Below are 24,835 nucleotides of genomic sequence, written 5' to 3'. Positions count from 1 at the left end.
AATCATCAGACATCAAAGAAATAGTTCGCAATAATGAAACATCATGTCGTCCTAAACCTGTATTGCTTTCTTTTATCTGGAGCACATGAGAGATTTTGCTGAATGTTCCTGGTGGGTCTTTTCATGAATGTAAATGACAAAAATAACAGCATAAAAGTTTTACAAATGTAGTCCAATTAGCTCATACTCCATATATCTCCATAAAATAAATACATTTTCATGTATAAAGACCCACTTACTGTGTTGTTTACGAAATTAAAGAATTCTCTTTTACATTGACACAGTACTCAAAATAAATTAAATTATTATCTGAGAATATTTACTTTAAGTTGACAGCGTATCTTCTATCCAATTTTACAGTAATGTTAAATTTCAAACTTTCAAATAAAAAAAAACAGATTTGGTTGTTATTTCTTACTCTTTAAGGCTGTCAGTTGAATAAATAATTGTAATTAATCTCATGATTTCCTTTTTTTTATAAAGCAGAAGGAAACGGTATTTACATTAAAATCAGAAAAATTTACTTTTTTAAAACATATTTAATTTCAAAATTGATTTAATTAAAAACTGTGAGCCCTAAAAAAAATACATCCAGTCTTTTTCCCCCTCAAATGTTCTCCAGATCCCAGTTCGAAAAACCCTAGTATGAACTACTTTATGATGCTTTTTTGGCTCATATTCATCTTCATTGTATGGAGATATTCTTCATTCTGCTAAATGTTTTCTTTTCCCTCCATTTTTTTTAGCTGTATATATTTTGAATCCTCAAATATATGGTGTTTTTGTACTTACAATAAATCACTTTTAGTAAATTCAGTAACATTTGTAATTTGAACGTCATTTGAAATGCTTCATGAGATAAGTAGTTCATTTCTTCAAGACGCAACATACTTTAATGTTGCTTTTTAGGCTCATATTCATTTTGATTGTATGGACAACGCCAGCTTGAATATTGTGATAACTTCTCCATTTATGTTCCACAGAAGAAAGAAGCTAATACAGGTTTAGAATGACATGACTTTTTAGGTTGCACTGTTCCTTTTAAACCTCACAGTAACTGTTTCAGTCATTATGCAAATGCTACTTAAGTATGCATTTAGTCAAGCAGACCTTGAGTCTGATCCATTGATATTCCACTGTTCTCATTCGCTAGAGCACATTTTCACCACTGTGAAGTGCTTCAATGTAGAGCAGCGAGGTGCTAATTGACCCGGGATACTCTTGATCCCATCAGTCAGCCCTGAGTCGTTCCCTCAACTGTTCCTTCTCCTCTTGCTTATCTGATCATTTCAGCCCTTTGATTAAAAAAAACACTGAATACGTCACTTGCATTGTGTCTGCATTTACCCAGGGTGCATAAAGAAGCCACAGCATCCCAGTTCCACCTAACTGGGATGCTGTGGCATCTTTATGCACAAATGTTCTGACAAATGTTTGGCATTGATCCTAACTGTCTGTTCTCTTATAATAAGCGAAGCTGCTAAGGCTATAGCGTTGACTTTGTTCGTTCTTGTAAGCTAGGCTCTCCTCAGCGGGGTGGTGGCGACACTGGGATCGGTCTCATTAAATGCATGACCACACGGCCTCATCGCTCCGTCTCCAGCAAACTTCTAGCGTCCTCATTATAGCACGAACCGGCTGACAATAACAAGCCTACAACTCAGGGCTTTGTTTTCTGAATTCTGTGAGGAAAAAGAAAGAAAAGCAAAAGCGCTGTTGTCACTCTGTTGTAATGGGGAACATGCAGTTCGTTTCACGATACATTTGATGGCTAGAGTGCAACTGGGGGGTTTTGTAAGTGTAACTATCTCATTTTTATTCATTTTATCAATAACACACATACCTTCCAATACAGACCTAACATGAGATTGTTACGGTTTTTGTAGAATGTGTTTAGTTGAAAAACTACAGTAATCGCAAAGAAATCAGAAAAGTCACTGTTACTAAGGAATCACAGGGAAAAAAATGCCTGCAGTGACTGGACACTCGGAGAGAGAAAAAAACATTGCTAATGACATTATCAAGCTTCCTTACAACCTAAAACGGCTTATAAACAACGTAACAATGTAAAAACGTGTTGTTGTTTTTTTATTAAATTGAATAGAGGTTTGAAGAAACATATTTATTCCCCATCTACCTGTACAACTGTGACTCAAGTGTGCTAGCAATCTCTAAATACGATCTTTCATTCAGTCAAGAACATAGCCGATCCATGTATCAACAGCAGTCCTGCATGACCTAGCGAGGCAACAAGAAGGTCAGATAAAACCTGAACTTCTCATGTTGAAAGCCTCATCATTTAAACATGAGAGACATTATATTACAGACGAGACCAGACTCTAGATTGGGATAACAAGCAAACAGCTGGTTCTCAGCCAGCTCAAGTGTCGACCACATGGCTCCATTTCCTCGGGAGACGAGAGCGACATGCAAATTTAAGAGGCAATAATTAAGAAATCTCTGTTCATGGCTGAGGTAATGACATATGATGCAAGAAGAATATGATGCATCTAAATCAACCACTCTCGGAGTTTCCCATCAGGCCGATGCACCCGATAAGACTGCAAAGACAAAAACCACTGGGCTATTCAAGCAGAATAGTCTCAATTTTGGGCAAACAACTATATCATATCAAATATCAAGATTAAGGAGCCCCAGCTGGTCCGGGGGCCTGGATGATTGGTGTGCAATATAAAGGCCAGCACATTTAATTCCTCAGGTTGTTTGTGAAATAGTGTAGGGTGAAAGGAGCAAATGAGGAACAGCTGGGTGTTTCAGAGAACCACTGAGATTTCAGTGACCACTGACAAACCACTGACAAATCACAAACGCAGATATTCAATTCTATGTAATTATCTGACTTGGAAATAGCTCTGAAATTGCCAGCAATAATGTGACTCCTATAGCGAGCTTCTGGGGGAAAACTGGAGAGTTTTATGAAGAAAGAAAGCTGAAAATGCGCTGCTAGTGATCCATATGTGTCCCGATATAATGGCTTATCCCACTGCGGTTTATGCATCAGCGAAGCGTTAACTGATGCAAATAAACAAAAGCAATTACTTCTTTTTAAATGTACTAATATGCTTACGCAAAGAGGGGAATTTGTGTAGTCACGTGACTTGCATCAGTACTGGTTCAAGTGGATTTATTGGGGTTATTACCAAAGCACAGTTGATCTAGAACTAATTTAAATGTTCTTTAGACATAGCCTAGCAAATAAATAATGACCACAAAAATAATTTCTATGTATAAATGGAAATATACACTACCATTCAAAAGTTGGATTTCAGTAGTTTTTTGAAAGAAATTAACACTTTTTATTCAGCAAGGATGCAATAAATTGATCAAAAGTTACAGTAAAGACATTTATGTGGCAAAATATTTATATTTCATTTTTTTTTTTAAACTTAATAAATCAAAGAAAACTGGGGAAAAAATCAGGATTTCCACAAAAATCAGCAGCACAGCTGTGAAACTTGAAACTATGAAACTTACCAGTCTACTTCTCAAGAGAAAAATCAAGAGGAGACTTGCACCAAAATCTCCAGTTGATCGTCATTTAATCTCATTGTTATCTAGGAGAAATAATTGAGATATACCCTCACCTAAAGGATTATTAGGAACACCTGTTCAATTTCTCATTAATGAAATTATCTAATCAACCAATCACATGGCAGTCGCTTTAATGCATTTAGGGGTGTGGTCCTGGTCAAGACAATCTCCTGAACTCCAAACTGAATGTCAGAATGGGAAAGAAAGGTGATTTAAGCAATTTTGAGCGTGGCATCGGAGCGTGGCATTGGTGCCAGACGGGCCGGTCTGAGTATTTCACAATCTGCTCAGTTACTGGGATTTTCACGCACAACCATTTCTAGGGTTTACAAAGAATGGTGTGAAAGGGGAAAAACATCCAGTATGCGGCAGTCCTGTGGGCGAAAATGCACAACCTTGAGGCGGATGGGCTACAACAGCAGACCCCTCCGGGTACCACTCATCTCCACTACAAATAGGAAAAAGAGGCTACAATTGGCAAGAGCTCACCAAAATTGGACAGTTGAAGACTGGAAAAATGTTGCCTGGTCTGATGAGTCTCGATTTCTGTTGAGACATTCAGATGGTAGAGTCAGAATTTGGCGTAAACAGAATGAGAACATGGATCCATCATGCCTTGTTACCACTGTGCAGGCTGGTGGTGGTGGTGTAATGGTGTGGGGGATGTATTCTTGGCACACTTTAGGCCCCTTAGTGCCAATTGGGCATTGTTTAAATGCCACGGCCTACCTGAGCATTGTTTCTGACCATGTCCATCCCTTTATGGCCACCATGTACCCATCCTTTGATGGCTACTTCCAGCAGGATAATGCACCATGTCACAAAGCTCGAATCATTTCAAATTGGTTTCTTGAACATGACAATGAGTTCACTGTACTAAAATGGCCCCCACAGTCACCAGATCTCAACCCAATAGAGCATCTTTGGGATGTGGTGGAACGGGAGCTTCGTGCCCTGGATGTGCATCCCACAAATCTCCATCAACTGCAAGATGCTATCCTATCAATATGGGCCAACATTTCTAAAGAATGCTTTCAGCACCTTGTTAAATCAATGCCACGTAGAATTAAGGCAGTTCTGAAGGCGAAAGGGGGTCAAACACAGTATTAGTATGGTGTTCCTAATAATCCTTTAGGTGAATGTAGATGCACTTCTGATCTCATTTATGATTTTTCATATGGGCAGGATTGTGGCGCATCACATAAGGCTTTATATGAATCTGCTCACATTTCTAGCTTGATATTATCGAAAACTAAATTTATTTCCATACTATGATTGATGGCGGTTGAAATGCATGCCCATTTTTTAATTGCATATGAATATTAGCTACAAAAATCTAATTAACCTACTTATCTGCTCTCTTTTAGAAAGTGCGCAGCAGACCGTAGAAAATTATTGACAGCAGATCAAATTAATAGCTATCAGTAAATGTTTATGCTTTGTGTGAATGTGAGTGTGTGTGTTACTCACCTCATAGTGGGCGACTCTCTGTGACTCAGAGATAAGCTGAGCGCTGCACACTTTGCAGTAGCTGTCAGTGAATAACCCCGGATCCACTTCCGTAGACTTCATCTGAAGAGGAATATCAGTGTGAGTATGGTTATTGGTTTCAAACATTCATTAGGAACACTCCAAACTAGATGAGGTCTGAAGTCTTGCGAGACCATGACCATCTCTTCTTTCCTAATATCATTATCACAAACTTTTTAATAGTGCAACAGTGAGAAAAAAAAACAAATAAACACCTGATTGGATAATCAAACAATATTCAGTGTATTTGTACAGTCATAACCTCACCGAAATCAATCATGCAAGATTTCATCGCTGTGACATTTTGGGTTTATCGTAGAGTGACATTCTTTGTGCAAACTGATGAATTCTGTGACATTTTGATTTTGGAAAAAGGAGAGGGAGGTTGGGAGGGATGTATAATGAGACAGACAATAGGAGAGATAAATCTGGCACCGCTCCGTGTCAAAAGAGGCAACAACTCACAACTATATATGCCTGAAGGAGAAAGCAGAGGCATGTGTAGTAGACATCTTTTTAGTGCTGATCTGGGACCATCTGACGCCAACCTTACCTAATACTGACCTTTTTAATCTAGACACTGCAAAATGATTGTAGGTCATAATAAAGAGAGATTTTAATGACAGAAGGAGGTGAGGTCATCCATTCGGACCATGCTCTCGTTTGGAAAGCTCCTGGCACCTGACAGGGATCTTAAAGGGATAGTTCATCCAAAAATGAAAATGATGTAATTTAACTAGTGTAATTTCAAATTCAAACCTCTATTATTTTCTTTCTTCTGTGAAACCAAAAAAAGAGTAGATATTTTGAAGAGTGTTTCTACTGGTTTTGTTAAAAGGGTAGTTCACCCAATGAGCGTGTTGTATTGTTCATCAAAGTGGTACATACTTGTGCTTATCCTGGATGCCGCAACCTGTATTAAAAATGATGATTGCGTTCGCTTGCATCATCTCAATTGGGAAGATTGACTTTTTACAGATTCCCAACGTTTGAGCTCCCATGCATACGTCATTATGCAACAGGAAGATTGCGCTCGAGACTCCTGTGAACGCGCTCAGGACCGCTAGCCAATAATTAACAGCAAATTTTAATTTTGGGGAGAACTATCCCATGAACGCGCAGAGGCTGTGGATTACAGGTAATAATGTTGTAAATAATGTTCAGTTTCTTGCACAGACTGATCGTTTCACTTCATAAGACCTCAATGAATCATCAGAAGCCACGTGTATTAATTTTGTTTTGCCTGTATTGAGAATGAGGAGTCACGTGCCGATTTGGGCGGGGTCTGAGCCGGTCGGCCATGATGGTAGGAGACGCTATCATCGGTTGCCAGGGGCAACGCCTTCAGAACTTCACAGAGGCGCGACTAAAACATTCCAGAAATAGCGAAAGAGAGACAGCGCAGCTTAGTATTTGTTTACATTTTACATTTTACTGATACGCCGCAGTTTCTTTGGAAGATATGGAGAAGGAAGAGAAATGAAAGAGGTTCTATCGGGAGAGACTAAATAACAATGCTAGCCAGTTTAGAGAAACTGCTTGTCAATAAACTGACAGCAGCAACAGCGAGCAAAGCCTGCTTTCAAAAGCAACACATTTCAGCACAGTTCGCCTTTTATTTAACACAAACGAACGAAATTAATACTCTGTTATTCAACTAGAGTTGTTTCATTTGTTATAGATCTGTACCGCGAAATGTTTTAAAAAGACACTTTTTTTAATGACGTACGATTCGCATTGACAGGGGAATGTCCGAACTGTTCGCTTAACGTTGCACGGCAGGTGCAAATGCACGTGTCTGATTCATATCAGGTTTATTTCCATATGAATGAGGCCTGAAACATCAAGTATGACTGAACTCTCGCAGTTTAACGTTACAGGTCTGGGGGTTTCTAAGTCTTGCACCCAGCCGCAACAGACTTGATCAGCTTCTAATGACTTAAAGCTTCTGAACTCTTGCATTGTGTAGGCAGTAACGTTAGGCACTGATACCATAAACAAACCAGGTAATTAACTATGTCAGCGTATGTGAAAGTGGTAGTGCTTTGGGTCTTTCGTCCATTCTGTAGCAGGTCGTACGGGTCCATGTTGATGTCAAGTAGTTTCTCTAAATAACGCTGCTTGGTGTTGTTATTTAGTCTCTCCCGATAGAGCCCCTTTCCTTTTGCTTCCCCCTTCTTCATTTATTCCCAAGAAACTGTGCCTTATCGCAAAAAGGCAAACAAATATCAAGCTGCTCTCTCTCTCTGTCGCTATTTCTCTCGGTCTCACTGTCGAAGTAACCATGACAACGGATAGCGTATCCTACCAAGATGGCGAATCCTTCCCACAATGCAACGCGGAGTGATACGTGTGACGTCACCTTCTCATTCTCAATAGCTTTTTTTTACTCTTAAAGTGACGGTAGCCATTGACTTGCATTATATAAATCACCAAGAGGATGGCCTGAGGATGAGGAAATTAACAGCAAATTTTAATTTGTGGGTGAAAAAAAAAATGAAACTATCCCTTTAATGGGGTCCAACAGCATAACATTGTACCCCAATGAATTTCATTGAATGAACAAAGACATTTTTTAAACTATCTTCTTTTGTGTTGAGCATAATAAAGAAAGTCATTCAAGTTTGGAGGGTGAGTGAAAGATGATCAAATTTTCCATTTTTTGGATGACCTTACAAATTCACCAGGTGTATTTTTTATTAATCCGAAAGTAATCTACACTCTTACAAATAAAGGCTGTTTTTTCAGCAATGCCTTGATGATGTTCTAATCTGAAGTTCCTTTTGTGCAATGGAAAGTTTCCATGTATGTTAAAGGGATCATAACGAGAACATCGACAAATAGTTTTATATTATTGCACCACTGGCGATCAGCCATAAAGAAGCCGGATCACTTTTAGACAGAGGGGTTAAATATTAACATTATAAGTGAACCCCAAAGAAAATCCATGATACCTTCAAAGGTTCTTCATGGAACCAGATGCCAATAAAGAACCCTTATTTTTAAGAGTGTATAATAATAAAAAATAGAAAAATTATGAACACAGACAATAAGGCATACAAAATGGCCTACTTTTAAAATCAGCTTTGAAAACCAACAACCCTATAATTCTGCAGTTTACATGTTTTCCACATGCTTTGATGACTCTTTACTCCTTCACATCCATTTTGAGATTGTCATGGGAGATATTATGGTGCTCTAGATTCGACTTCGGGGGGCCAGATCTGAGCAAACAACTGCTTAGGGCTCATTTGTGATTCAAGGGCATTGCCAACTGAAATTTGAATAATGATAAAAGAGTTTTATATAAAAAATAAAATAATGGTTGTTTTCAAACCCTTTTTTCTCGCCCTAGGGGTAACTTCAAACCAACTAAGTATCCCATAACTATTCCAGACAAATTGTTTAAAGGCAGAAAGAAAGTCTGTGACCCTCTGATGCCCCCCAAAAACTAAATAACACCCTGCAGCATCCAGCAGTCCATGACTTTACACTCAATATTCCAAAATCATTACATCCAAAAAAAAAAGCCATCTATCCTCTCTCAAAATGCATTCTCACTTATGCATTGAACTTTTGATTTGTATAATAATCTGCTTCCTCAAAAGTAAAGCACTGAATTATGGGTTGAACTTAAGTAACTGTTACTACAAAAGCCCCTCTAAATGATAATCAATGGGTCAAATGGAGTTCAGAATAGCACCTGGCAATTTCTCAGAAATTCAACCTTTAATTTAGAAGTGTAGGATTACAACAGTTTAAGAAATCAATTGGGAAGTATACCATGATTGGTCCGACACTATATTTGAGACTTTACCTGTGAATAACTTTCTCAATACATATCAGGTGTCACTCCAAAGACGGTCTAGGAATCCAAAAGTCTGAAATCTAACAAAAAAAGATCAAGAGGAAAAAAAGTAGGCAAGCATTTAGCTTTTTAGACAGAAAGATTTGGCCAGATATGGTTTTCTGAAGAGATGGATCTTATCAGAGTCTCTCCTGTCAAAGTTAATCACGTCAATAAAAGCTCCGGCTAACAAAGACCTGACCAGATGAGCATAACGCTCTTCTTTCATGTGTGGAAAAGTGATTGCTTGCCTCGCGTAAACCCCACAACCACATATTGATTTCCCTTAAATTAGGGGGGGGGTGCAATTTCCATTATTTGGAACATTATAGAATGAAGTGAGGAGAAAAAATATATCATTGAGAGGAGGCACAGAAGAGCAGGTGCTTTCTTTTTATTCCTACAAAACCCACCATTTCTGAGACGAGAAGACAGTTGATAAGTTACCAGCATCACGATACTATACTATTGATGACATTGACTGTACTTATATGAACAAGAATATTCTGATATTAATGAAAACATATGGTCATATTCTGATTATGCAAAAGAGCCATAAACATGATTGCCATAATAACCAGATTAAACCAATATTCCAGTTTAGACATCAAAGCTGACATATTCCTGTATTATTCAGAACTTTTGGTCATGTAGCCTAAATGTCTTAAAAATTACAACTTAAATATGAATTCTGGAATTTGATATACTGTATAGGCTACCCAAAAACGTTATTTTATGGAGCCATATTTGTTTAAAATAACAACACTTGTGATCCAATATAGATGAAGACCCCTTATCAGTTGCTTGACATTTATTTAAATAATGCTCAGCTTTATATTCCAGATTTAGTAGCATTAAAAACGTATTTAGAATATAGTAGTAGTATTAGTAGTAGCCTAGTAGTAATAATGGCAGTCGTAGTAGTAGGCTAGTAGTATGAGGCTAGTACGATAATAATAAACTAAAAAATTTAAGAAAGTTGCGCCTGTGCAAGTTCATGCATTTTGATGAATGAGAAATAATGAACATTTTCTTAAAAGTGAAGAGAAAGCTTACTTGTAATTCCAAACTGTATCCTCGATACAGTTGATCGGAACCGACGTTCAGATGAGGGCTGATACAGTCCATAGAGTGTGTGTGAGGTGATTAGTGATGGCCGGTTCGTGAACGAATCGTTCTTTTGAACCGGTTCTTTTTAGTGAACCGGTCGAACCAGTACACTAAATCGGACTGAATCGTTCGAAACAGTTCGCGTCTTGCGTTAGTGCTGATACACAAGTTACTAAAGTTACTCACTTTCAGACATGCCTGACAGTCCCTCTGACTCGAAATAAACCAATATCCCGGAGTATATTTCACTCCAGTAAATCCAACAGTTTGAAACGTGCTGTTTTTGAGAGTGATGAGCACGAGCTGATACTGCGCATGCGCGTACTACCGAACGCACATGTACAGCGGTTATCGGATCACCAGTACAGAACCGAGAACTGTTTCTTTCGGACACGTTCGACATAATGAGAACAACTGATCGATGAGCTGAGCACGCGTGCAATTTTTTTCTGAGGGACGAAATGTACGTTTCTTAAGTATTTATTTAGTTGAACATCAGTAAGTGTAATAAAAAAAAACATGTTGGAAACATGTTTATCACATAATTACTGTATTATCACTGTATTATTTTAAAGTTTGGAAACACAATGAATGGATTGTAAACCTGTCAAACTAAACATTTATTAAAATAATATTTTCAGGAACTGCTCATTTAATTTCTAAGTAAGTTGATATAAATATTTGATGTAAACTCTTGCCAAAGTTTTAATGGTGCACACTGCACAGTACTGCTTAGTAAATGTTTATAATGTGTTAAAACATAACGTATTAAACATATTGGAGAAGAAAGACATGCATCGATTTTTTTAGTTTTGTCGACTGTATATTCAGGTTTCAGCAGTTCTCAGCTCAGCACACAGCCTATGCTACGGTTCTGGAGTCAAGAACTGGTTGTTGCAGTTCTTGAATCACCAGTACAGAACCGAGAACTGTTTCTTTCGGACACGTTCGATACGGAGAACCGATGAGCTGGAGATACTGAGCATGCGTGATAGCACCGTCTCTAAACAGAACTTTCTTTCAGCCAACTGATGATGTGCTGATGAGCACGCAGCACGGGTGAACCGAGGACTTAAATGAGGGGCCGAATTCGGCGAAATGTAAGTTTATTACAAATAAAATGATGAAGACCACTTATGCACTTTATATATTTAAGACATGTTAAACATCCGCGTTTGCACATCGCCTGTAGGCTACAGGGTTCGTTTGCAAAATGTAAATGTAAGAAACTTATCCAAGAGGATTATTACGATGAGTACTATTATTTAAGTGAAGTTATGATTACAAATGCCTTTAATTTAAAGTATTTTTATCCGCCGGGATGATATAATTGACGTCATTACGCGAGGACGTAAAAGAACTGGTGAACCGGTTTTTTGAACCGGTTCATTGAAACGAACTGTCCGAAAGAACCGGTTCGCGGAAAAGAACCGAACTTCCCATCACTAGAGGTGATGCCGCGCGCGTGCTGCTGCTGTGTGTGTGTGTGTGTGTGTGTGTCAGGGAGCTCCATGTTCGTCGACCGCTCAGTCTCCGCCCCCCGGCGCGCTCATTGGCTGCTGCTTCCGCCAGACATCGGCAACGTGCAAATAAAGAAAATGAAATGTCAGCTGAACATTTGAAGAACGGTGAGTTATTTAAAATGCGTTACAAACGAAACCTTATGTTCTGTTGCAAATTTTTGTTCAATTGATTGTACTGTTAAGATTGAATCCAACCATGCTCATTATAGGGAGATGGAAGGATAACAAAGATAAAAAGTAACACAACAAAAGATAAACAAACAGTTTCGGTGTGAGATGGGCGGCAGTTTGCAAACAAACTTCATGCATCCAGGCCAACAGGTGTCAGTATAAAATCCAAAACCAGCTTTACTTTTATATCGGACTGCACCTGAAATCTCAAAGGTTTGCCTATTTCCCTAAATATAGTTGGCAAAAAACAGTATGTAAAAGAAGTATATTCACAGTACACATAACAGAGTTGGCAAAAAAGTAACCTAAACTGGTCAGGCTGGTTTTGGCCATAGACAGTAAAAGAAATGGACACAGCGACCCCATACTTCAACGGAGAAAAGTGAAGTCAAATAGAAGCACTCACTTCCTGATTGCCAAGCGCACTGCGCATGCTCAAACTGAGCTTGAAGACGTAGTTGTGACGTGAGCAACCTGACTGACAGTTGTACGTCTTCTAGTAGCTGTGCCAAGAGGAATCTGAATCATTCCCTTCTGAATCTTGCAGAGCCGGAGATCGTGAGTATTAGCTGTTCATGAGCTCGCAGCAGGAGCAACTTTATGACTCTCTATGGGCTTCTCCCTTGACTTTATGCCTCCACGTCCCCCGATTGCGCGTGAGCTTCTACATCTGTCTTTACGGTCATTTCTCTTCTATGCGACAGAGAGTCGCGTGTTATGACGCAATGTCGCAATCGTTAGCCTATTTTTACAAAAACTGCTTCTACGGGGCCACAACGTAAGATACAAGGTAATGGATTATTTTATACATTGTCGTGTTTCTTTAGAAATAAATAATGGACAAATGGAGTCTTTAAACGTCTCAGATGTAAAGTTATTCGCTGTCAAAGTGACGCAAAAATGAATGGGAGTCAATGGAATGCTAACAGCAGGTGAAGGCTTGTTAGCCAATGGCGGCGCCCGGGGAGACTTCAGTTTCCGGCTGGTGGATTACCCCCTTGGTTTTGGCTAGTCTCCCAGCCTAGTCATAGTTGGTTTATCAGGCTGGTTCTAGAGGGGTTTTGAACACTTTTTTAGCTGGTCAGGCTGGTCTTAGCTGGTCAGGCTGGTTTTAGCTGGTCAGCCTGGCTGGTCTTAGCAGGCTGGTTTTAGCTGGTCAGTGTTGGTCTTAGCTGGTCAGTGTTGGTCAGTGTTGGTCTTAGCTGGTCAGTGTTGGTCTTAGCTGGTCAGGCTGGTCTTAGCTGGTCAGTGTTGGTCTTAGCTGGTCAGGCTGGTCTTAGCTGGTCAGTGTTGGTCTTAGCTGGTCAGGCTGGTCTTAGCTGGTCAGTGTTGGTCTTAGCTGGTCAGGCTGGTCTTAGCTGGTCAGGCTGGTCTTAGCTGGTCAGTGTTGGTCTTAGCTGGTCAGGCTGGTTTTAGCTGGTCAGTGTTGGTCTTAGCTGGTCAGTGTTGGTCTTAGCTGGTCAGGCTGGTCTTAGCTGGTCAGGCTGGTCTTAGCTGGTCAGTGTTGGTCTTAGCTGGCCAGGCTGGTCTTAGCTGGTTAGTGTTGGTCTTAGCTGGCCAGGCTGGCTATGTGTTCTCTATTTTTCCTGCCACTGGTTGTTGTGACAAATATAAACAATTCCAAATACACTTTGAATAATCTTCAGGAGCTGAGGCAACCATTTAAACAAATTGCTTTTATTTGATATTGCAGCCCCTTAAAACAAACCATTGATATGCTAACAGTTATGTACAAAATTATTAATTGAAATGATTAAAATGCTAAAAAACTACATACAGACGTAACTCTAAAGGCACAGCAAAATCAGTGTGAATTATATAAACCCTGAACAGAGTGTTAAATGAACACTGAAGCAGTGTTAAAAGTTAATGAGATAATTAAGTGATTAATTGAGTGATGATTGAGTATTATTGAAGATACCTGATGGTAACAAACATAATCACTGAAGGAGAAAACCGCGATTTTTAAGCCACCAGTATGGTGATAAGTGTTTGTTTTAGTTGGGCTCTTGACCCTCAAATCATGTTTGGCTGCTGTACATGAGTTATAACAGCCAGATGAACAAATAGAAATGGTGATCTGATGGTGTAGGTTATGTTTTAACATAATCATTATTTCACAATAATTTGACCTGAATCAAACTGTTAGCCTACGTCGTGTGTTAGCTGGGAAGCCAGGGTGGGAGACCAGCTCAGCTGAACCCCAGCTAAGCCAGGCTGGGAGACCAGCTGATCACCAACTTGACCAGGCTGGGAGGCCAGCTGACCACCAATTTGACCAGGCTGGGAGGCCAGCTTGACCAGCTAAGCCAGGCTGAGAGACCAGCTTGACCAACTAAGCCAGGCTGAGAGACCAGCTTGACCAGCTAAGCCAGGCTGAGAGACCAGCTTGACCAGCTAAGCCAGGCTGGGAGACCAACTAAAACCAGCTACTTCCATCTTAAACCAGCTAAGACCAGCCAACCAGTTTAGGCTGGTTTTAGCTGGATTTTTCAGCAGTCAGGGTCATTCCTACTATGCAGCATCTTCATGTCCCCATCGAATATGTATGTCTAATATATTGAAATAAACTCACGTTTTTAAAGATAGATCAATTTTACCTCTTTATTTTCACCCTGTTTAGATTCCTGTTACAATAATCAGATTAAATTATAAAGTTAAAGTGCATAAGCCTGAAAAGAGCATGTTTCCCAAAGTCTGGTATACCTTCATAAAAACATTTCCTTACATTTGACACAAGCATCATTTTGCAAAGTCGCAGAGTTCAACAGGTACTGCATAAAAAGGAATAAAGTAAAGTAGATGCTTCCCTCTATTGGGAATCTGGTGTAAGTGCATGGATGGAGATGATGGACGCAGCTGGGAAGTATTTCGTAAATCAGTTGATTGCTTTACATACCCTATCATTGGATATATAAACATTCGGCTGTCATACGTCATATGATGCTTTTGAGACATTGATATGTTTATAACACTTGCTACAGGCATCACAGTGACTGACTGTCTCGGTATAAAGGTCAGGCCTTGATTGTGGAAATAAGAGACAGAGAATTCCTTGAGCCAATATATCGGCCTATTGAGTGACAGTCATAAATTAGAACAAACTGTTTTTCATATTTTTCTCATGTTGAAAGAACGGACTTGAGATTTAACGGACTCTTCTCTTGTTAGGGGCTAAATGTAATTCAACTCCACAGCTTTACCCCATTCTCAATTTGTCAATGTCTTAAACGAAACATATGAAAAAGATATGTTTATATCCCAGAGGTATGAGATGCCATCAGCTGATTTATGAAATCCTTCCCTCCTGCCAAAATCTGCTCTCACCTCACAGTAGGGGTCAGGTCTGTATCTCGAGACTTGCATGAGCAAATCAAGTCTACAACTCCCATCTCTGCCAAATCCATGATCCACGACACCCAAGCCAGTTATCATCTGTCCTGGTTATGTTAAAACTGAAATGCATGCTGTCCGAATTTAAATGCATCTGATTCAGCATTGAATTTGTGCCTGCTGTTCAAAATTAAGCAAAGAGATAACCATGTGCATTTGAGCTAATATAACTGGAGTACAAGGTTATGAGATGCATGTGAATGCTTGGCTACACTGTAAAAAAAATATTGCTGTGATTATTTATCACAACTTAAAATTCAACATTTAAAAAGAAATAATGTGTTGTTTCAACTTAAAAATGTATGTGTTCGTGCTTGACTTAAAATATTAAGTTTGGTTAACTTTAGTTAGTTAAGTTGGATATTTAAGTTATCTCAACAATTATTTAGTTGTTCTAACTAATTGCAGATGTGTCTTTAGTCTAGATTTAAACTGGGAGAGTGTGTCCGAGCCCTGAACATTATCAGGAAGTTATACCAAATATCGATACATCATGTTCTTGAAGATGTCTAAATAAACCATTCTTGAGTCATTTTCTTCAGGACATTTCTTGGACCCAAAGTTTTGAGAAATACTACACCAGACGAGACAGCATTCCTTCACTCCCACCCGCAGGAGTCGAGAAGGCCATTTGTTTGATAAAATTGTGAGAAGTTGAACAAACTAAGTGAGTCAGATTTATCATGGATCGGGTTTTGCTCAAACTGATCAGTTTGGATACTTGTATGCATGCTAATTAACACTCATAATAACACTGGCGGACATTGAATTGGAAACAGTGATGGCACCAATATTCAGAGTCTACGCATCCCATCTGGCAGAATTCGCAGTTGGCATGTGTGAGAACTTCACTCCAAACCCCATGTGGAAGTATGTTTGCCGCAGAGCCCATCTTACCTCAGTTGCTATCCTGTGAGAGCATCATATTATTTATGGCTTTTAATAGGCTTTTTTTTCTCCTTTCAAGGCTGGAGGCAAAGGAGCAAGTCTTTTTCATTCAATAAAGCTGGGAAATATGCAGCAGCAAAGCCAACAGCTGCTTCTAATGATCATCCCATAGAGTCTGGCAGTCAGTGTCATCCCAGAGCACAAAGCACAGCTATTTGCTTAACCTGGATAAACCATCACTATGCTTTTGCATGAGCTGGGATTGGTCGACTTCTCCTGGGGGTTACACGCACTCGGGTTTTAGCCACTTGCCATGTATGGATTTTCTTTCGAAACGTGTTCCCTGCAGATGATTTCATTATGGGTTGAATCAACTCGAAATGATGTCAAAACAAAAGGTTGTGGGGGTCTTCAAATGTAACTAAACAGTTTTTAAGGAATGTTCCTGGTTCAGTGCAAGTTAAGATCTATGGACAACATCTGTGGCATGCTGTCGATTACCACAGACAATAATTTAGACTCTTCCCTCAGTTTGTAAAATCACACAAAAATGCACTTACAAGTCTATGGGACACGACATTCTAGAAGGTCCAAAAACTTGTATTTAACTTAAGTTATTAGTACTATTATATTCATTTGTCTATTAACAATATTCAAGAGGGTATATACAAACATCACTGGAGAATTGTCTTTTTTTTTTAAGTCATGAAAAAACTCATTTCAAATGATGTAGCATTCTGTGATTGAAATGATGTTGGTAGAAATGACATATTAAACATTTTTGTGTCAGCTCCTTTCTCTGCTGAGGCTAAGTCTCAAATACACACACACACACACACACCAAAAAAATCACCTTTTTTGCATAATTTGACAAAAACAGCTTGATTGGAAATGCTTACATTTGTAATCAAAATTATTCAAGCCCCATTGCAAATCAGGTTTATTGGCAAAATTTACAGACATTCAGCTGTTTGCAATGAACAAATCAAACAAAAATAATTGACGTCTGCAGTCTCAAAATCATTCAACCCCTTCATTGCAAGCATCTTTAGTATTTAGTAACACCCTTTGCTGTTCTGACCTGCAGCAAACGAGATGTATGACCAGACACCATCACCTTCTGGCAGCGTTTCTAAGGAATCTTAACCTATTCCTCATGAGCAATGGCCTCCAGTTAAGTAATATTCTTGAGTTTGCGTGCTGCAACCGCCTTTTTCAAATCCCACCAGAGATTTTCTATGGGGTTCAAGTCAGGTGACTGTGATGGCCACTGTAAAATATTCCAGACCTTCTGCAACCAAGCCTTTGAGGTATGCTTAGGATTATTGTCCTGTAACTGTTGGAAGGTCCAATGACGCCCAACCTCCAGCTTCTTCACTGACGGCATGACGTTTTCTCCTACGATTTCCTGAGACTTCAAGGAATCCATCTTGCCTTCCACACGCAGCAGGTTTCCAGTGCCAGAGGATGCAAAGCAGCTGCAGAGCATCACCGAGCACCACCAAGCTTAACTGTTCTTTTCAGCAAATGCTTCATTTTTCTTCCTCCAGACATACCGCTGATCCATGGGGCCGAAAATAAGTTGTTTCATCGCTCCACAGAACAGAATCCCCAAACTTCTGTGACTCATTTATATGATTTTGAGCAAATTGGGACCACATTTTTGGGTCAGTAGTGGTGTTCATCTTGGAGTTCTGGCATGGAACCGCATGCGTTTGGTACACGCCTTGCAGCTGAAACCTCAGTGCCTGTTGCCAACAAGTCTTGCTGCAGGTCTTTTCCAGTCGCTCGAGGGTTTTTCTGAACCTGCCTTCTCAGAAATGAAAAGCGATTAAAATTATGAGATAAAATGTCATAATTATAACAAATCGAAATTATGACGTAAAAGTAATTATGACATAAATTATGGCAGTTGAAATTGAGATAAAAAAGTAATAATTATGACATAAAAAGTCAAATGCTGAGAAAGGCATAATTATATGTGAAATTATAAGTTCTTTGCGAGCTTTCACTCTTTATTGTTCCACACGTAAACATGTCCGTGTTATGCTCTTTAAAAGCAGCACCTGTGTGTTCAGACTAGAATGATTTCATGGCAGATTCATTGGCATAGGCATGTTGTCAACACCTGCACTATCTGAATCTGATGCTATCTCTTTTGCACACTTTATGATGCTGGGAATGTAAACAGGTGTAGTGCCAAAGGCAATATGAGACACACATGTACACACAATGGCATCACTGAGAGTAATGTGCTCTTACACTTACAAGAGGTATCCGGTCAACATCTTTCAACGGCTCTGATTTGCTGACATTGAATTTCATAGAATCCTGCATGGGTCTGATCACATATGCAGTGCTTTACTGATATAATGTAAACTGAAATCAGATGAATGTAAGTGAGCATTTTGATAAGACCAGAATGCATCATTACTGCAAAGTTAGGTTATTTAAAGTCCAGGCATGTTAGACCATGATAGTAGATACCAGATCTTACTGCTTCACAGCTCATCAGCAGCAAATAAAGGCACTGATTGGCGGGCATTACAACACAGATGTTTTCTCAGGAAAACGCCCTCAGTCAAAAACCATGCAGTTTGCTTTTCTTGAGTTTGACGTATATCAAAAAGCTTTGAATAACCTTGCGTCACAGCCATTAACCATGATTTGTATACATGGAGGCATGCTAGTCATCAGGCGGAGTGACATTCTCTCTCTGGAAAGCATTTGATTGGCCAAAAATCTGTGTAGTAAAGGACGAGTCATGAATATGTTTGGTCCAATTTCCATGAAGACTGTAAATTTGAAATGTGTATTTCAAAGTTGTCAGAAGTACATTAGCATAGATGACCTTAAAAAATAATATGGAATAAAACTTTTAATTTTTCATTTAATTTTTTAGCTGCATATTCTTTTTTTGCTTTTCTAAGCCATTAATTGGGAATAACTGTCTAGATTGCCTTTCTTTCCAGAAAGCACAAGGAGGTAGTTGCCTGTGAAAATTTGGTTACATAAATTGTTTAAAATCCAAGAGCATTTTTTTACAGTATTTATTTGTTTGTTTATTTATAGAAAATCCTCTTAGATCATTTATTATCGTTAATAATTTATAATATAATCTTTTGGCTTTGACATGAAAATATATCATTAACTGTCCTCATAAAAAACAAGAGGGAAAACTCATACCAGCTTTCCTCAGGAGAGCAAAAATGTCCAAATCTCTCCTTCCATCCAAAACAAATATATCTGATCTGTCTATACAAGATACACACTTTGGCTGTTTGCTTACACAGGACACTTGCGGTCTGAGATGTCTCTAATCTGATCTCAGTTCGTAGTGATTATGACGCAGTTATTTCACAGCATGTGCTTTGTTTTAAATCTGGACTATTGGCAGGTCACTACTGTTACTTGTCTTTTGAATATTCATGATTTATAACTACTTAAAGCAGTCACTAATGCACAATTTCTAAGAAAGAATCCAGTGCAGTCGAATAAATTAAAAATATTTTATGTTTTAATGTTGAATGATTACAGTGCATTGTGCAAGTCCTCAGAAATGCTATATCTTACACTTCATGATTAACTGTGATTGGCATCCTATGCAAGCCAAACAAACTGTCAAAAAAAGTGTCCCTTTATTGTTTAAGGTGCATGTATTATTTATTTTACTGAATAGGCTAGTAATAACTGACAGTTGTGATGAATATTATAAAACATAAACATTATTAACAGATTGTATGAATAGATATTAATCCAACTTGAAAATGTCAAGATATATCGAAATGCAGTGTTTGCAAAAACAAAACTCAACTTTCTTGCAGCATAATGAAATGTAAATAACTGTGAATATTGTTTTTTTATTTTGCATTCATTAGAAATGGTGAAGAACATTTTCAATTTGAACTAAATTGCACTTGTTTGCATGTATTCAGACATTTATTGGGCAAACAAACTCTTTTAAAACGGACAAGTTGGATTGGTTTCTTTCTATACTGTAGGCAAAATGTATTATAATGCTATAATAACAAGATTAGTTACCAAATGATCAAAATCACTTGAACACTGCCTCATAAGTTGGACATGTATGGCTTTTAAGTTTTTTAAGGGCCTTCTTAAATTCTTTGCTAGATTTTTCCCACTTGTGAATGCCTGTCAAAATATACTGTGTGCCCACCCTACGACCCATGATTAAGTAGTGGCTCCCTAAGTTTTCCAGTTGTTGGCAGGGACAGTCTGCTCCATTTTTCAGGTAAAGAACAAGGTTCTTTAGTTCCTGTTTTTTCAGAGTTCCAAGCTTCACATGCTTCCTCTTTTTCTGTAGAATGATTTTTCGGTCCAAGTTCTCTATTTTGACTTCCTTAATCTTCGTCTTGATTGCTACAAAAAGAAAAAAAAGAAGATTTTAGATTTTCACAAGTCATTAATGTTCATGAAGGTTTAAATGAGACAAATTCATTGCATACCAATGAAGTCATGAATAAATCTAGAAGATTTATGTAATTTCTAAAACACTACAAGTTTAAACCGTTATTTAAAACATTCAAGTACTGATGGAAAATACAAATATTTAAAGTATGTTTGCTTAAGGTCATTGTTGTATTTCTTTGCCATGGAGATGCTGAACACTTGGGTGTTTTTCATCATCCGTTTTCACATTTAGGCCAAGAACTCTAGTTTATGTCTTTCAGATGCTATTCTGCACTAATTATGCAAAGCTGGATGGTGCAACGTGTTGTATCGCAATATCGTTCAGGGTGTGTGAGGATATGATTCTTGGGTATGAATCAAATTCTAAATCCAACCAAGATCAATAAAGAGATGGCACAATTTGTCCCAAACTTTCCCTGTTAGTAACTAAACAACTAAATGGGTCTTATTACCGATCCCTGAGGCACTCCTCAAATCACTGGCTATTCAAACACTGCATTATGACAGAATTTGCCCGTTCTGAATTTATGTGTTGTGGATAAAAATGTTTAGCATTACCAACAACACAGAACATCTACTAAACATAATCAAACACATAATCAGGCTAACAGCATCCTATTAAAGTACTAGTTCTTAAACTCTACAACAGGGGTGTCAAACTCAGCTCCTGTCTTTCAGGATCAAATCCTTTCAACATCATCCAGTGAGTTGCAAAATATTCTTATTCCCTGGAGCTCTATTTTGACAAAACAGATTGTATGGTGTACTTTCATCAATGAGAATGTATTTTCATCAAACACACTGATGCGGTGGATGGAAAAAGAAAATAGACAGCCAGCGATACAAACTACATCAAGTTTTCCATTGATATCTCTCCAAAGGTTGTGTTGCAGTTATACCTTCAACATAAAACAAGCATTCATTTAACACAAGCACACTGTAACGTAACGTAAAATGTGCTTGGTTGGTTACAAACAACAAGTAACTTTTAGGTTCAGTTTCAGATCGGATAGAAATAGCTACCTGAATAAGGTAACAACTGCATATTTTCATTTTCCACATTTTACAGCGTTGAGACACATAGCTTGAAATACAGTCATCCTATAATGACTAGAAAAAAGCCTTTGTTGGGTCGGTGCTTGATAGCTTGCCATAAAAATAAAAGGTCCCATGAAATTCTTGCCAACGGCAAGCTTCCTGTCTTTGACAACATCTCAGACCCTGAAAAAAGAGACTTGCTGGATTCTGACCACATCACTGGTTCTTAGAAACTGCATTTGTAATGGAAGAAGTAGCTCTGCTTTTTATAAATCCAAAATATCTCCATTTGCGGTCGAAATCTAATAATCCACTGTCAAGGATATGTGGTTCGACAAAAAAATCTAGACATGAAATATACAAGGAGGTTTAACCATGTCAAGTTGCTTTTAAAAACAAACCAACGGGAATGAAAAAAAAAAAAAAGACCAATTCAGCTGTAAACAATACTGGACACACAATAGTCTCAAGAGAGATAGATTTAAGGAGTGCAAAAAAAAAACTTTTTTCAGGCAACAATATTATTGGAAACAAATGTGTGGGCTAAAACCCTGGACCTGAACGGAATCACAATGATGGGAATCAGGCGATCGGATTTTGTGTTCTCTTGAAGTCATTAGGCTCTTGCCAGTAAATGAAGTGTTTTGAAATCACTTGCATTAGTAGCAGGATGCTGAAAAGTGTTTGGAGAAAGATTTGGTTTTCAGTGCATGTTATGTTAGTAAAGATCTATGCCAAAACTCTTCACATCTGAAGTGTATTTCAATATGTTTTAGCCAGATTTCCATGATAGTTTATAAAATACCTCATTTTCAAACATGTTTTGAACCTAGTAGTCTTTGACTTTGTAGTCAGTTTCAACCTTAAGATCAGCATGTTGATAGTAGTCAGGAAAAATATACAGCCACATCCACTTTCTGGACTGTTATTATGTTATTATTTATCTTGAATGCATTGTATTCATATTTTTTTAAATAGACTACATAATTACTTTTTTTAAACACTAATGCAACACATAAATGATTCTTTACCGAATTCACTGCCACACATGTGTTCCAGAATTGCGTCTAAGTTCATCTCATTGTCACATGGCGGACATACACCTAGAAAAGGAGAAAAACGATTATGGCATGTCCTGGCATATGCAAGAAATAATGCTTGTAAATGTAAAAGTATCTTATTTGGCCGATATAATAAAGCCGATGAATAATGGATTATTTCGTTCAGCTGAGACACTTCAGATGCACACTGTTCACCATGATTGTTTTGAATTGCTTGAAATATGATTGGAATCACTTAAAATAAGGAAAATACAGATAAGTGCAACATGTGCAGTGCAGGTCTGTCATATAGGCTACATAAAATTATAATGACAACATTGTTATTTTGTGCTTATAAGAAATTACTTTTAATGTTGAGACGTTTTTTTAATTTTTTAATCAGGCTCTCAAAAATTATATAAAAATTTGGATTATCAGCCAATATATCGGTTATTGGCTTTAAAGAATTATTGTTATCATATCGGCCAAATTTTTTATATATGTAGCATTTTCAAATTATCTATGTTAAGTTTAGTCTATGTTAAATGTAATCTATGTTAAGTGAGAGCTATTACTAAGTTCATAATATCTCATTTTAGTAACTTTATTTGTTTATAATGCATCACAAACACATCTGCTTTATCAGCTTTATCAAACCATCAATATATTATTACAGAATCAATAGGTGTCAAAACATTATAAATGTACTAATTTTTCAAATGTTAGAATTGTAGTAGAATAATAACAAAATGTGGGGGGAAAAAGAAAACAAAAGGTTCTTTTCATTGGCATCTGTGGTGATGAAAATTGAACATCAATGGAATCTTTCCACTCCACAAAAGGTTCTTTATAGTGGTAGGCCTATAGATGTTCTTTAGCTTTTTTAAATGTTCTTAAATCATGGTTCTTTTAAAAACTGCTCACTGTGGGTTCTTTGTGGAACCAAAATTGGTTCTTTTATGAAAAAAAAAAATGTTTTTTAATAGTTTTGGAAGAATATTAGACAAAATATATAGCTTATATACATATATACACACACACACACACACACACACACACACAAATACGTATATAATACACACCTGGGGATTTGTCCATATCATCGCTGCTGCTGTCGTTCATGGCAATGCACACGTCGCCCTCGGGAAACTTGCTACAGTTGAGCATTTGAGGCCAAGGGAACCCAAACGACTGCATGATAGGGGTACAACTGTCTCTAACAGCCTCGCAAAGCCAGCGGCACGGGTATATGGGTCTTTCGAGGCACACGGGGGCGAAGAGCGAGCAGAGGAACACTTGCGTGCCGGGGTGACAGGCTTTGTGCACCAGAGGAACCCAGCTGCCCGCTTGCTGCTTCACCTCCGCTATGGTTTCATGCTCGAGCAAATTTGGAAGCAGCATCTGATTGTAACCCACATTAAAACACAACCGCAGGTCCTCGGGAATGTCCATGCACTGTGGGCTTCTGCCGTAACTTTCCGGTGTCCACACGTAGTCCTCATACTCGGCAGCATTGAGCAAAGGGAGGAAGAGGACTGCAGCGATGAAGACGCACAGCTTGGGGAGAAGGTTCTTCATGGCTCGAGGGAGAAGTAGCCTATCGATAACAGTTATAGGCCTATCCACTACGTTGCACTGTTCAGATTTCAGAAGAATGTATTTGCATTAGTATCTATGCATGAACTGGTTTCTTTGACGTCCTCGTTCTCCTCAGTCCCGATAAAAGTGTCGCGCGCTGCCGTTCGTTTGCGCAGCGCGAGAGCAGTTATGAATGCGAAAGGTGAAACAACCAATAGTAATGCAACCGGCTTGGCATAACGCGAAGATTGCTCAACGTGCCTGACAAATGTTTTTTCAGACAAGAGGAAAATAAATTATTTAATTAACCCCTTCACGTCTAAAAACAGACTAACGGAATTAACAAAATGATACAACAGTAAGCTTGTCGTTTTAATGCAATAGCCACTCACCCTCTTAATACCAGTATTATAAAGAACTTGAATATCTATGTCCCAATTCACGAACGAATCGTTCTTTTGAATCGAATCTTTTTAATGAACAGGTTGTTCACGAGCAGTCTGATCGGTTCTCGAAGGGTCACAGACACAGTCACACTGAGTGATCACACTTCAAATAATTTATGTTGCTTCATATAGTCTGTTGTGTGAGTGAATCAGGGTTATTATAGGTAGCCTAATTAAACAAACGCTTTTTTATTGAAATTAAAATAAAGTTCACTTTAATAAAATCAAATAAAAAGTTACTTTATCTCAGTTAGTTGCCTAGGAAACATTTCTCATTTCCATTTACCC

The 24,835-nt window shown here is 38.3% G+C and overlaps 2 protein-coding genes across 4 annotated transcripts in view; both read right to left on the bottom strand.

The window, feature by feature from the left end:
• The window catches only part of zmat4a (zinc finger, matrin-type 4a), a 45,243-nt gene extending 35,180 nt beyond the window's left edge, over nucleotides 1-10,063 (bottom strand). For 2 of the 3 annotated variants that reach the window (XM_056247917.1, XM_056247919.1), the window contains exons 1-2: nucleotides 9,986-10,063; nucleotides 5,023-5,124 (exon numbers count right to left, since the gene is read on the bottom strand). In XM_056247917.1, the coding sequence (XP_056103892.1) occupies nucleotides 5,023-5,124; nucleotides 9,986-10,057 (174 nt within the window). In that variant the 5' untranslated portion in view covers nucleotides 10,058-10,063. Of the gene's footprint in view, nucleotides 1-5,022; nucleotides 5,125-8,899; nucleotides 8,971-9,985 lie in introns of all 3 variants that reach the window. The other variant, XM_056247918.1, reaches the window with a different exon arrangement.
• Nucleotides 10,064-19,512: 9,449 nt separating this feature from the next.
• Nucleotides 19,513-24,401, bottom strand: sfrp1b (secreted frizzled-related protein 1b). The gene is made up of 3 exons (XM_056247916.1): nucleotides 23,606-24,401; nucleotides 22,515-22,586; nucleotides 19,513-20,394 (listed from the first exon to the last, which is right to left on the bottom strand). Exons 1-3 carry the CDS (start codon nucleotides 24,099-24,101, stop codon nucleotides 20,069-20,071), a joined length of 894 nt encoding a protein of 297 aa, XP_056103891.1. The 5' UTR covers nucleotides 24,102-24,401; the 3' UTR covers nucleotides 19,513-20,068.
• Nucleotides 24,402-24,835: the final 434 nt, after the last annotated feature.

This window comes from Rhinichthys klamathensis, unplaced genomic scaffold (genome assembly GCF_029890125.1).
Source record: "Rhinichthys klamathensis goyatoka isolate OS25496 unplaced genomic scaffold, OSU_Roscu_1.1 h1tg000050l_1, whole genome shotgun sequence".
NCBI classification, from domain to species: Eukaryota; Metazoa; Chordata; class Actinopteri; order Cypriniformes; family Leuciscidae; genus Rhinichthys; species Rhinichthys klamathensis.
The sequence above is the reverse complement of the archived record's forward strand: the minus strand, read 5'-3'. Positions and strand labels throughout refer to the sequence as shown.